This window comes from Camelus ferus, chromosome 3, assembly GCF_009834535.1.
Source record: "Camelus ferus isolate YT-003-E chromosome 3, BCGSAC_Cfer_1.0, whole genome shotgun sequence".
Taxonomy (NCBI): domain Eukaryota; kingdom Metazoa; phylum Chordata; class Mammalia; order Artiodactyla; family Camelidae; genus Camelus; species Camelus ferus.
In genome coordinates this window covers 54290768-54305732 of record NC_045698.1, presented here as the reverse complement: position 1 = coordinate 54305732, position 14965 = coordinate 54290768, and the positions used below count along the sequence as shown (strand labels likewise).

General features: G+C 34.6%; 1 protein-coding gene across 4 annotated transcripts in view; it reads left to right on the top strand.

Moving 5' to 3' along the window:
• Nucleotides 1-14965, top strand: part of SSBP2 (single stranded DNA binding protein 2) — a 250407-nt gene that overhangs the window by 59080 nt on the left and 176362 nt on the right. For all 4 annotated transcript variants that reach the window (XM_032475376.1, XM_032475358.1, XM_032475383.1 and 1 more), the window contains exon 2: nucleotides 6638-6710. In XM_032475376.1, coding sequence (XP_032331267.1) covers nucleotides 6638-6710 — 73 coding nt within the window. The remainder of the gene's footprint in view (nucleotides 1-6637; nucleotides 6711-14965) is intronic.

Here is a 14965-nt window from a genome sequence, read left to right as displayed (position 1 = left end):
GAAAACTTTTGATGAATCCTGCTCATAAGATTAATAATATCCTTCCTATGGAATAAACAGTCCTATCTACTTTAATTGTTCTATAAATTCAGTTTCAACAAATTAGGCCATTTTTATTAATTCACTTTTGTGAAGTAATGATTTGTTTCATATAGATGTATTATATACACACATAGATACTGACATACATATCTATGTACGTATGTAGAAAGAGAGATACTTAGGAATTTGCTCTGAACTATAGGCAGTAGTCACCTTTTATTTATGTGTAGCCTGGAAAACTTGTTTGCAGATTAACAATACTGTCTTAGAAACCTTTTTTATATGTTGTCCATAGTTCCTTATTTTCCACCATTTCTTTTGGAGCATGAGATTTACCCTCAAATTAGATGGCTAGCTTATAGAATGAAGTAAATTCTTCACCCCTTTTCCAGACCGTAAGGTTCTTATTTAAAAGTATAGTTGAGAATTTGCTATAATTAGACTTTTAAATGACAGTATCTGTTGTAGATGTGTCATTAGATAGATACTTAACTTAGTGCTCTCAGATGATACCTGTTGGCAAGCCCATAATAGATTTTGTTCACATGAATGGCAAAAACTGTTTCTTTGTTAGATTTTGTAATTCTCACAAGCTAAATTTGCAATAATTTTATTTGGTGGTGTGGTTATGATGTTTTTTCAGATTTTAAAGTTCAAGAATTAAGCAGAGAGAAGTCTGTTAAGTGCTTGTTAAGTGAATATATCTAAATTCTGAATTATATTTTCAAACATGAAAATAACTACTGCAAAAGATTATACTATAAATCCAGCAACTTTCCTTTTTGTTTGAATGTTCTACATGTTCTTTGGTTAAAACGTTTTGTGCATTAAGCTTTTCTACATTTAGGATAATTTCTTTAGGTTTGACTCCGAGTACTAAAATTATTGGGCCTAAGCGTGTGAACTTTTTTCTTTTTTTTGGAAGCTTCTGATGTATACTTATTGTCAAATTGGTTTTGAAAAGAATTACACTAGTTTTTCGCCATCAGCAGTATTTGAGTATCCCTTTTCTTACACATTATGTATTTACGTGAGAATTTAAATCCCATTGTTGCTTTAATATATATTATATATGTATTATAAATATATATTTGATTTTAATATATATTTGTTTGATTACCAGTGACAGTTAACATTTTCCACTTTTTAAAATTAGTTGTGATGTTTGTTACTGCTTCTGCTTATTTATCTAAGATTTAGCACTTTTACTTTCATATTAATTATTTATATATTTATAATTTAATCAGAATTATCTAAAATGTGTTCCCCCTTCTCACACCCTCACACCCCAAAAAATGCCTAACCAAAATTAGACAACAAACTAGAAAAAAAAATGTTTGCAGAAATTATATCAGAGGTTTAATATTTTTATTGAGCCAAATATCTTAGATTTTTGTGTGATGTGAATGGCATAAAGTTTAACGTTAGTTACTGGAGACACAGAGCTCCTATTATGATTGTTAGAGAACAGTGCTGTAACAGGAGTTGTCCTCCGGCCTCTGTCCCTACTCTATTTAGGCCATCCTGGTTTTATGCTTTATTTAGTTTGTTGGCCACATCCATGCTAGCTGGACTTCATCTGTTGCTGCTGCTTCTTATTAATGTTTCTACTGGTAGCCGTAGCTCACATTTCCTTCTACTCTTCTATACACAGTATTTATATATATCCATGTGTATATATGCTCATACTTTTAATTTTAACAATGAATTATGAGCATTTCTTCATTTCATTAAACATCTTCAAAAATACATTTCCTCATCACCTACATATATCACAATCTAATTATTTCTCTTTTATCAGATATTTAGGTTGCCAGTTTTTCAGTGCTATAATTTTGCTACAAGCTTCATTATATATTGTTTGGATTTCTGATTAATTCTTTAGAAGTATTTTAGAATAAAAATTACAGGAGCAAAGGATATAAAAGGTTTATTATTTAATTTTTTCCTATTTACTTGTTTATTTCTTTTTAAATAAGTAATAGAAAAGCACAGGGGGAATAATCAAATAGAAGAAAGTTTATGCTGTAAAATAACTTCCTCTTATCCTAGGCTCCCTAGGAGAAACCCCTAGGGATAAAGCCCTACAATAAAAGATACTGTTTGGATACACATGATTCTACCAGAGGGAAGCCTAGGGAGTGACACTTGTTGCTCCTGTGCCTGTGTGTATACAAAATATCTCTGGAAGAATATATGTATCATATACATGGGAGCATATTATACAGGCCATCCTACACTTTGTGTTTTTCACTTATTCACTTACCTTTTCACCTTGCCATGCTATTTTCCTGAAAAGCTGTACCAATTATTACACTTTCATATTTTATCCTTTAGGCACTGAATACTTTAATGTTTTTAGAGTCTTTGCTACATTCACTGGTGAAATTTTAAAATACCATTTGTGACTGGGAGACTGAATATCTGAATATTTAGGTAGCCATTCCTCTTATTTGACCTTTAACTTCCATACGTTGCTCATTATTTAAAAATTAAGGTCTTCATGTTCTCACAGGTCATTTTATATGAGCTCTTTGTGTATTAAGCATATCAGCCTTTTGTTGATCTGTTTGTATATCCTATTTTCTCAGTCCATTGTTGCTTTTTAATTTTATTTTGGGTTTTTTTGAGGGGTAGTCAGAGGTTTAACATTTTTCTGTATTTTTTCATTTTTATATGTCTAGTTCCCATCTAACTATATATTTTGTAACTAACAAATCCACTTTTGTTAGAATCATGTAGAAAAGTGTGAATGGGGTTCCCCCCTTTTTTAATGTAAAAGTTAAAAAGTTAACTTATAGACTGGTCCACATCCAAATTACTAGAATTTTGAATCTGTGAAGCCTACTTGAAAGATATTTGACTCTGTCAGAACTGGAAATTGATAGAATTTGAATTGTGGCATTTTATCAGTGGTGGTTGACTTTTCCGTTCAGCCTCTTAGGCACCTGTGAGTGTATATGTGTAACTGAGGGACAGTGAGTTGAGTGTGCATCACATGTGTAGGTGATACAGAATTACTGTTTTAAGGGCAGTGCCAAGTGGGCCCAAGCTTTGTTCTCTTCCCATTTTAACCTCTACATTTGCTCTTACTTACAAAGCTTAAGAGCTGGCAGTGGCCGGGGAATAAAGAAGATACTGAGCTGGTTCAGATATATTTTGCATTCTGGCTTTGGCTCTCTCTTTAGAATTGTTGGTCGTGATTTTGATAACTCAGTCAATGATATCTATTTGAAATTTAGAATGAAATGAGGGTGATTTAAATGTATGTGACCCATAAATCACTGATATGGTTTTTCATCAATGTTTTAAAAAAGTCTGCATCTACTTTCTGAAACCAACTCTTACTGCATGACCGTTAAATTTTTTCTATGTATTAGATTAAATAGCCACTCTGTACTTTATCAGAAGTAGTTAAATTTCTTAAAGATCCTAAAAAAGGAAAAGGAAAATGCTAATATGAGGGTATACACAGTTTAAATATTTGTATTTCAATATTTATCTTAAAATTTTCACTGTCTAGTAGAAATTGAATCCAAATAATGTTTGATGATCCCATGTCACTGGGTAAGGGACCATACTGTGACTCACCTGCATTGGTCGACAGGTGTCACTCCCTACTCCCCTGGAATCATTTGTGTTCATGCACTAATCATATATTGCAGGGCTTTCCCCCTAGAACCTTATGAAGATTCTTGTTTCTGGTGGCCCTGATGCCTCTATTGTAGGGAGCTGATGGGAAATACACAGTATCTGTGTATGAAAGGAAAACAAATACTCCTTCTTTTGCTGTGGCTCCTAGTGGTTCCTCAGGAGCAGGAAGGAGGATAGAAAGGAATGGCGAATGTCGGAGAGATTGTGACGTTGGAATCCAGCGCACAGCTTGGTAATATAATGTGTGACAGAATGAACTGAAACTGTCTCAATCATTGTTACTATTTACTGTGCTCTCTAATCCTTTCAATAATACTACAAGGCAAATATTCTTCCCATTTTATAAGTGAGGAAACTGAGACTCAGAAGTTGTGTTTCATTGGAGGGGAGCACATGTACCATAAACAGATAGAGAAGGTGAATTTAACTCTGGACATGGTCAATTTAAGGGAGAGATATCTTGCTAGAAACTTCAAACAGTACTTTGGAAAAGCAGGTTTGGAGCCTGGTAGAGAGGCTGAGGCTAAAGAGAAAGGTTTGGGAAATCCCGTGCACAGAGGTGGTAGTTAAACTGTTGCAGATTTGCTGGTGACGTATTATGGAATCATCATGGCAGTAGAGCTGATTAATTGTTCACCCATGAGATGCTCCCTGCCACTCTTTCTGGAGCATAGGTCCTGACTGCTGGAAAGCACTCATTTAGTTCAAGGGAAGTTACAGAACATGGAGGTATGAGGTGGCGTTACTGCTTTTCTTAGCCCTGTCCCATTTTATCACCCTGTTGGTAACCATATGATGTGCTGCTGCAGCAGATTTTAAGGCGAGGAGGCTAGGTACAGCCCTTGAAAGATGCTTCAGAATCTTTAGTTCTGTAGTGTGAAACCCCTTCCCCCCACTGGTTCTGTGCCCCTGCTAGTACATCTTTTAGAATCACTGTCCTAGACCCATTAAGAGAGAGGAAATTGTTGCTTTAAATTCTATTTATAAAGAGATATTTTTTGTTACCTAATTAATTGGGGGAAAATATAGAAGAAATACATTAGCCCCTTAAATATTACAAAGAATAGATTACAAGAAGTGACTTGCTTAACTTTAAGGAATAGTGTTTCTTGTAAAGACACAGCAATAGTTGTGCTCTGGCCTCAGCTCTTCTGGGGTCTGCTCTCTGTGCCCCCAGGCCCACCACAGTGCCCCTGCTTCACTGATTTCTCCATGCTTGGTGGGACAGCCTTACTGTTCAGCCTGTGACTTAGGCCAGGCTTTCTTGTCTAGCCTGCACCACTGGTTTGGCTCTAGGCCCAAGATTTTACAACGGACAAAGACTTACCTCAGTCTCCAGGGCAGTAGGTTGCAGGGCCGCACTGCCACTGGGGCTCCACAGTCTCTCCAGGAGAAATTTACAAACGTTTTCTTTTTTAAGGTGAAATTTGCCATCATGGTCAGGGAATCATGTGATAGGGTTGGGAGCGGTTAGTGGAGGAATAGGGTATGTGGGATATGTGTGCTTGAAGAATGTGTGATAAAAATCACCGGTAGGGTTTATTTGTTTGAAACTACAGGAACATTTCAATCCCCATATCTCAGCTGATGTGCTTTGTGGATGAACCACACTTCCACGAGGCCCATTACACAGGGATATGACATGCTCCCTCGCCTGTGTTAGGGTAGAAAAAGTTGAGAAGCCCTGGTCTAGGCAGTGGCATTCAACTTGAAGAGATTAGTTGTTTCTAAATTACATCCGTATACTCACATACTTTTTTCGTCTATAAGCAACTTTAACAGATGTCTACTTCCGGTACTTAGTAACTATAGAATGTATTAAATGTTTGGCAGCTTTGGAATGAAGAAAGAATTAAATGGACAGAACAAGTGATTTTATACAGGCTTTCCCTTTTTGTGACAAATACATGTTATGTTTTCATGAAAATGAAGGAAATAGAAAATATTCATTTCTGCAAATGCCATCAGTCTTTAACAATCAAAAATTTACTTGGCAAGAGAAATGGTGTAGCTATTCAGAATTGTAGTTATTGTTACATTGTTTTATTTACTGTAAACCTGGCTCAATATTGGTAAATAGTGTAGCAGAAACTGAACTGTTGTGAGCTATCTGGGCATCAGTCCAAGATATCATTAAAAATACCGCCTCAGACTAATTTGAGTTTATGAATAATATTTTGTTAACAGCTTAACTAAAATTGAGCCACACGGTGTAGCTTAAAATTCTGAATCCACAAGATAACAAGAGTAGTATAGGTGTATAGTGCATACTTAATATTCTATATTATGAGTGGTAAATTTATATGTGCTTTTGTTTTAACCTTTAAACTGTATCTATAAAGTTTACTTACTGCTGTGATTTGCTATTAATTTGAATTTCTTATAAACTAAAATATTATTGGTTTAACAATCAAATCTAAAGAATAAGGAGAAGGTGCCTGAACAAGTATTAAAATAGACTTTCAGGACTCATTTTGGTATACCAATGTGTAAACAGCTGGAGGTTATGTTAACATTCACCAAAAAAATTGAAAGATACAGTGTAGTTGTAAAGGTTCAATACTTATTTATTTTACTAATGAAGGATAATAATTACATCTTAAAATAGGTTATGGGAATTACTAATGTTTGGTTATAAATTATTAGTTCATATTAGGTATAACAAAGGGAACTGAGGGTATGTAGGTTAGATGATCCAAAACAAAAATCCATATTTAGGTGTTTCTTGCCAAGAAAAGATATTAGTTGTCTTTTTCTCTGTGTGCTATTTTAAGTTCCTTCTGAACATACATGTATAGACTCCTATTGAAGAGATGTTGTAAGAGTTGATTTTCTGTCACTGTTAGTGAAAAATATTTTTGTAATGAAAAGACATGTGTATTATTTAAATAATGAATTTTAAATATACCTTTTCTCAGTAAATATTTTATTCATTTTTCAGGTTAGCACTCTACGTATATGAGTATCTGCTCCATGTAGGAGCTCAGAAATCGGCCCAAACATTTTTATCAGAGGTATGTTTTATATTTTATATATTTTTTTGCATTGCATTTTGATATCCTATATAAGTGAGTGAAAAATATACTGTAACAATTATACATAATACAGTAAGTGTTTAGTTACCAGAATGCAGAATATAGTTTTTGTAGATTATTTGTAAGCATTTTTAGTGTCCCAAAATGCTATTTCAACGCAAATAGCCTCCTACTCAACTTGACAGCCATTTTTTTTCTCCACAGAAATAGAAACTAATATTAGCCTTGGCAACAATAACCAAGAAAGCAAATTTGCTTTTTAAAAAAAAAAAAAAAAAGAGGCAAACACCATCGTATCTCTAGTTTTAGCAATGTCTCTGCATTATTTGGCAGTATTCACGGTTTTGGAAAATATGGTTTCTGTTTGTTTTTACTTTGTATGGATAATAGTGGATTAATGATTGAGCTTCAGTTAGAAAACATTTTGATAATCTTATTTCAAGTTCCTGTTTCTCTTTCTGCTTTTCTCCTTTTCTTTTTTTGAAGTATAGTCGTTTTACAATGTTGTGTCAGTTTCTGGTGTACAGCATAATGTTTCAGTCATCCATATACATACATATATTCATTTTCATATTCTTTTTCATTATAGCTTATGATAAGTTATTCAATATAGTTCCCTGTGCTATACAGAAGAAACTTGTTGTTTATCTACTTTATACATAATACTTAGTATCAAATTTGAGTTTTCTTAAATTTTTCTTCTCCAATTTATATAATGAGGATGAGGAGAGTGTTTACTGAGTTCTGTTATATGCCAGGCACATAATGTGCCAAGATACTTTACATATGTTATCCATAATTCTTACAAGAAATTTGCAAGGCAGATGGTATTATTTCTGATTTGCTGATAAGAACAACAGGGTTCAGAGAGTTTATATAACTAGCTTATGGTTACACAGCTTAGTAAGCTGAAACTAAAATTCAAACCTTAGGTCCAGGTTAATTTCAAAGCCCCTGTTTGTCCCTCTGTATCTGTGCTGTCCGTTGGGGTTGCCACTGATCAGATACAGCTCTTTGAGCACTTGAAATATGACTAATCCAATTGAGAAGTGCTGTATGAAATTGCACACTGGATTTTTGAAGATTAGTGTGAACAAACGAATATAAAATACCAATAATTTTAAAATTTTGATCACATTGAAATGATAATGGAACATCTGGAAAATTTAAGGCTGCTTGTTGGAGAATGACTTCTTAAGTCGTTGGATTAGTAAAGGACCATCTGATCTAAGTTCTTCTCACTCTATACCCAGGTTTTCACCTAATTCAGAACTGTTATACAAGGAACTTAACAAATAGGGAGACCTATTTATTTTGGTTGGGTGTTTGTGATACAAAAGGAGATGACTGAAGTGGCACCAGTTACTCAAGTATTCGATGTTCTCACTTTGGTTCAAGACAAAGTAGAATACTTCCAATTTTGGCATTCTCCCTCAGGATGAGTGAGGATATGGATAACCATGATGTTAATGAGCCCTGTGAGCTGGGATTTACTGTGCTGGGCCACCTCTTTCATTTGTATGGGTTTGCTTTCTGGACCAAGTAGTGAGAAGGTCCAATTGGAGATCCAGGCACCACCTGAACAAGTAAGATGTGTATCTCAGCAGCTGATCTCTCCCTTGGGCTTAGCCTTTCTCGTAGTGCCCTTGGCCGAGCCGATCAGAAATCGGACTGCTTTTGATAGCTTTTGTTATCAGTCAGAACAGAAGGGCACTATTAGCCTAGCTATGTTTTTTCTTAATTGAAAAGAGATAGCATTGGACCAACAGTAGAAATGAAAACATGTCTCTAGCCACATTGTGTTAACAGCTCATTATTATCTCTGAGTCAGCATAGATCATAAACCACTACCAGAATCCTAAAAGTAGTTTGTGTAACTTCATTTTCTTACCACCAGTGGGACAAAATTGAATATTCTTTAGGAATATTCTCAGTATAGAGCCCTTCCTCTGCTTTATTTCTCCTTATCCTTCAGTAATTACAAACAGAATGCTAAGAAATCTTCTTTACAATTCCATATCAATTTTTGTTACTTTCGGTTCATTAGAAACTGTCCCTTTCCTGGGTTATATTGTTTCATTATGCAAAGATAATTCCTGCTCATTCCTGAAATTTTGTGTGGTATTCATGCCTCAGAATGAGGCTTAGTGTCCGTAACAAATTAAACTAAGAGTTAGAGTGTTGCAGAGCAGTAGTTTTTTTTCTCTTCTTAAAATTTTTACATTGTTTATACTATATTCTAGCCTTTACTTGCCATACATTAGCCAGTAAGTTAGCTAGAAATAGGAGCTTAAAAATATCTAATGAATTGCTTCTTTAGATTTTATTAGGAATGCTAAATTATTGAACTCTATCGACTCCAAAATTTTGTTCTCTCCTTATATTTTCACCTATGTGAAGAAAGAAAATAATAATTTTCCAACCTGTTTCTTGAACTTTAATTTGGAGGCAACATAGTGTAATGTAGTGGGTAAGAGCATTCACTTTGAGACCACGTGTGGCTTTGAATTATGTTCTACATCTTATATACTTACTCAGTTTTCTCAATTGTGAAAAGAAGATAATACTTTAAAAGTTGTGCTGAGGTTTAAACAAGTTAGTACATATAAAGTGATTTGAAGGGCCTGGCATGTGGTAAGTGCTCAAAATTGTTATTTTAAAAATTCTTGACCAGTTCTTTTCTATCTTGTGTAGTTTATTTCTTTAAAGTGGAAGTACAAATAAGTATATTTTATGCCTGTGGGTGCTCCAAGAATCTGTCGCTTGCATGGCCCACAATCCTCCTACCTCCTGGGGTTACCTATTCTATCAGGATGGCTCTAGGTCTAATCCCTAATATTATCGATTGTCTCAAGCCCTCTCTGATATCTCTGGGGCTTCCTCAGGGGAGGGAGGGAGGGAGTTAACAGTTCTCTTGTTATAATTTCTTGCTCTCAGTAAGCACGACAGCCCTGCTACTTCTCCTTCTAATGGCTGATACCTTTCCTTTGCCTGAACTTTCCTGTTTCCTTCATAGCCTGAAAGCGCCACTAACTCATTGCTCTTGTGTATAAAAGATTCTCACTGAAAGTTAGGGGAAAACTGAAGTATAATATAAAGCACTGATTACGTGCGGTACAGGCAACAGCACTAACTCAAATATTAGACACAACTGTCCTTAAGTTCCTAGGTCTCCTTGCCACAGGGAGTTTGTCACTAGCTCTTGTCCTGAGAGGTCTGTTTGCCTTCCATCTTGTTGACTCCTCACAAACCTCCCCCATTTTCTCCTTTTCTGAATCCTCCCTGCCCCACTCCCACACCCCCAGGCTACTACTTCATGAGAGACTGGCAGCAACCTCCTAAATCCTTGTGATTTTATTATATAGAATATTAAATATTCTCTAATTTCCAACCATTCCTGGGGCCTCTGCCTTTCTAGACCAAAAAAATAAAAAAAATAAAAACAAAGATGGAAAGGATCTATCAAAGAGTTTTCCCAATAAAAAATATTCCTCTTTAAGAGGACTTCTACCTTCCTTCTGAAGCAGAGCAGCACTATTCAGTAAAACTTTCCATGATTATGGAAATGATCTCTAATCTGTGCTGTCTAGTGAATTCTCCACTAGTCACATGTGACTGTTGAGCCCTTGAGAAATGGCTGGAGCAATTGAGGAACATTCTGTTAACTTAATTTAAATGTAAAGAGCCACATGTGGTTAATAGAGTACCATGTTGAATAGCATGGTTTTGGATTATATCTGCTTCAAAGTAGTCAGTTTTTTCTTCCTATTATACATCTATTTGCTTTAACTTTTTAAATTAAAATGTACAAAATTTTACTTTTTTTTTTACATTTAGTTTAGTGTATAGATGCACTCATACTTCTATACATGGAAGATTTTAGAAAATTAGTAAGAACAGTAGGTTTTATCTCAATTAGAGGTCTCAGGAATTTTGTCTGGGAACAAACATATACATAGTTGTACAGATTCCTTTCTTAACCCAGGAACTAGCTTTATCCTTTAATGGTATTAAATTTTTTTTTGAATATTGCTTCTCAAAATACCAAAGGATGTAGGAATACTGTGAAAAGTCTGGAGCCCATGAGCTTCAGACCTGCTGCTGTGCTGTCAGAGATGCTGTTGCAGTGGATCTGTGTCATCTAGAGTGGTTCCACATTGACAAGGCTAGACCCCCCCCCCCAAAGGTGCTACTGACATCCCGAATTGCCCTACCCCTACCCCTGCTGCTGCTGCTGCTGCTGCTGCTGCTGCTGCAACCAGCAACTGCTACAACCAGCAACTGCTTCTCTTTTAGAGCCAGGGACAAGAAGCTTCTCTTTTCCTCCTGTCTTTTGATCTCCTACTAGTGTCTCCTGATGGCAGAACTTAACAGGAAATTAGCCAGCAAGGAACCTAGGAAATGCAATTTTCAGAATCCTAGTACCAAGTGTAGAATGGAGTTTAGGAGGGTTGGTGTGGGGCTGAGTGATAATAGGTAAATGACCAGTGTACCTTGCTGGAAGCAAATAATGATGAAACGTTTTAAGTAAATGTGTGTATGTATGCATGTGTATGTTTGTGCACATGCATGTGTATCATTTTTCCTTGTTTATGCAAATGTTAGTTTCTTATATACATTGTTCTGTGCTTTGATTTTTGTTTCACTTGTTTGACTTTAATTATTTTATATTGGTTCATTAAACTTGATAATTTTTTTTTTGTGGTTGTGGTGTATTTAATTCCATGAAATGTATGTACTTTAATATATTTTACCAGCCCCCTAACTGATGGACATTTAGGTTGTTTCCAGACTTTTGCAATTACAAAGGATGTTTCAATGAAAATTGTATTATATATGTGTGTATATATAATTTTGCACATGTGACCATATTTATAGAATAAATTCCTAGAAGAATTGCTATATCAGATAGTATGTGCATTTGTAATCTGTAATTTTCATTTGTAAACCATATGCCATGTCTTACCCTGCCAGTATACCTTCCATTCATGAGTCAATGTTTGGCTCTGCATTTATGTAGGAATGCTGAGAATGCTAGATCATATGATAGAGGCACAGCATAATCACAGACAAGGCCCTCAGATGCAGAATATGGCAGTGGGAATTGGCCTTGAGACTTACAAAGTTACAGGAGAATATAGCTTTTAGCTGGGCTAATGATGGAAAGAAGAGAGGGGGACAATTAAACAGAAAAGCCTTAGGACTTTGGGCACACATTGGGGCTGGGATAATGGAAGAAGGAAAAATAGAATAAAGAGAGAAAAATTGTTTGCATAGAAGCCAGTTAAACGCCCAAAAAAGCCTGAAACCCATGAGACTCAGTACAATAGAAAATGCATCTTCATAAAAATCAGAAGAATTGTTTCTAAAATCTTGACATTTAGAGGTATTTTCTGGCCATTCTTCAACTCCATCATTAGTCCATGTTTACTAAAAAAATTAAACTTCATAGATGTATATCATTTTAAAATGAAAGTCCTCCTTTACCTTTTTCCAGAGATAATAGTTGTAAGTTTGGTGTGATATTTTTAATATGCATACACCCAAATGCACATATAGACATTCACACATTGTTTGAACAGAAAAGATTTTATACTGTATATATTGTTCTCCAACCTTCCATATCTCCATCTTGAAAAACTAGTATAGCAGGGCCCTTTTTCCATGTAGGTACATCTTATTATTTTTAATGATTGCACACTGTTCTGTAGTATGTAAGTCCTGAAATGAATTTTACATTCACATTGGTGAATGCTTTTGTTTCTAATTTTCTTTGTTTCTAACAATGCTGAATTGAATGTGCCTTAGTTTTCTATAGATCAGGGTTCTGTTTTCCTGAGCGTCATCTCATGCTTTCTCTAAACAAGTAATATCTAAAGTAGTAATTAGTTTGGAGGCAAAAATATCATTCACTATGGAAACATTTTCCTATGTAGAACCATCTCTTCTTTGCAAATACTTAAAACATTAATTGTTGTTTGTTGAATAACTATGAAAGGATGGCTTTTATGTTGACTTCAACATGATGGACCAAAGTTTTAGCTATTTCTGCCACAGACTTGCAATTTAGAGTGAGAAAAATAAGCTTTACTCACAATATACTAAAGAATATTCTGAGAATGAAAAAGATGACGGATGTGAAGCATTTTGAGTTTCTCTGAGGAGTAAGACATAACACTGTTTGAAATACAAATGCATTCCCTTTAGATATCCTCTTATAAAAGACCTATGAAATATAAACCATATAGGTGTTTTCCTGGAATACTTTATCTCCTGAGATCACTGGATGGGATCACTGAGATCGTTGTGGGAGTTGTGAAAGTGCAGGAGGGAGACTGCCTAGTAACTGTTGAGAGGTAGTGGGACTCATGGTACCGACTGTGAGTCTAATTCCACCTCCAGTACAGTCTAGTGTTGAGAGCTAGTCATGCTAGTTAGACTCTTCATAAGTCATCTCACATTCTCCTTTTAATTGAGAATAGTACTATCTGCTTTATTTCATAGTCATATAAAGTTAAGATGAACTGAGATGAAGTGTAAGGACAGTACTTTGAAAGACTTGCTGTTCGTCTGCTTACGGTGATTCCAGGGATTAGGAATGCTAGTGTACTGGGGCATACCTGTGAGGTCCATTATGCCTTTTGAAAAGATATCAACTAGTGAAAAAATGGCAAGAGAAAAGATGGAGAGAAAGCTGAGACACCGTTTTGATTAAATTATAATTTTAGCTGGACATCAGAGTTTTTCTCATGAGACTCATTAAGTACCATTCCTTGTTTTTTCGTGAATCAAAAAGAATATTGAGCAACTGTAATTAACAGGAAAAAGGTAGCATAGGTATAGAATCATTGACTCATTACATTCAATGAGTAAGGATCTGGCTTACATTTATATAACATGTTCTGGTTCATTGATCATAGACTATAAATTCAAGTTCATTTATTTCTAGAATTTTACCTTTTAGCTCCTTTTAAAAATGGCTATCACATGTATAATGTTCTAATCTCTAGAAGGTTTCTTTTTGTTTTTTTGAGAGCAAATTACATGTCTACATCAAGATTCCCATTGGTTTATATTTTGTGTATGTAAGAACTCTAAAAAACAAAAATGCAATTAGTTTCAGTGATTTTTAATTGCACCTAAGTTTTCCATGTCTTCCTTAGAGAGGCTTTCTTTTTCTTTTTCTTTTTTTAACATTTAAGGTCACTTTATGAATTTTTATTTTTAAAGTTTTTTTGTTTTTATTTTTTATCCTTTTAGAATAAGAATTCCTGACTTCTTCTGTAATAGGTGACAGAAAGGATTCCTTGAAATTTTTGAAACCTAAAATTATAGTTTTTACTTCCTAGTAATGTTAAGGGCCTATGGGCTTACTTTATTGATTGGAGTATTGTTAAATATTTTTAAATTATTTTGAAAAAACTAAGTCATATACTTACATACAAGGATTATTTGTATTTGAAGCTGAATCATGTTAGCTAAAATTATAAGTTACTTTTTACTGTTTTCCTGCTTTCTTTATCCTCCTTCACTGCTTTGTCTTCCTCCACAGCGTCCGTCACCTTCCACTTCTAATGTAAATACAATCTCCTTTTTTGTTTGTTTGTGGTCTGTCTTCCTTACTAAAATGTAATCTCCCTGAATGCAAAGATTTTTATTTTTTCTTTTTACTGCTATCCAGTGTTTAGAAAAGGCATTGTATAAATACTCACCCAGCTTTTCAATTTTTGAATTTAATTTGTAAAGAGTATTTAGTCAGAACCTTTAATTTTTGAGAATACTGACCTTGTTATAAACTTTTATTATAGTGAACTCCAACTCACCTGAAATAGAAATAATTGGAAAGTTAGTATCACCATCTTTTCAAAACTCTTATGGAAGACATATGCCTTCTTACTCTCACCCCCTCAAATCAGGAACTTATTAAAAATTCAATCCTTAAAGTGTAATTTAGGGTCTGTACATATTAAGCCCAATCTCTTGCAAATTTCTGGGTTAGTAGTGATAGCTGATTTTCATATTGGTGTAAATAATTGTGATTTTGATGTGCCTTAAGATCCTGAGATACATTCTGAAATTCTGGCACAGTAGGAAACAAATTCTGGAAAATAATGGTGACATCTTCTCTCAGACCATCCAGTGAGAAGATCACAATATAAACTGAGCACTTGTAAAACTTGAGTAAAGAATAATATGAAAATGATTAAAGTCTTATTTTTTATCTAAATGTTTAA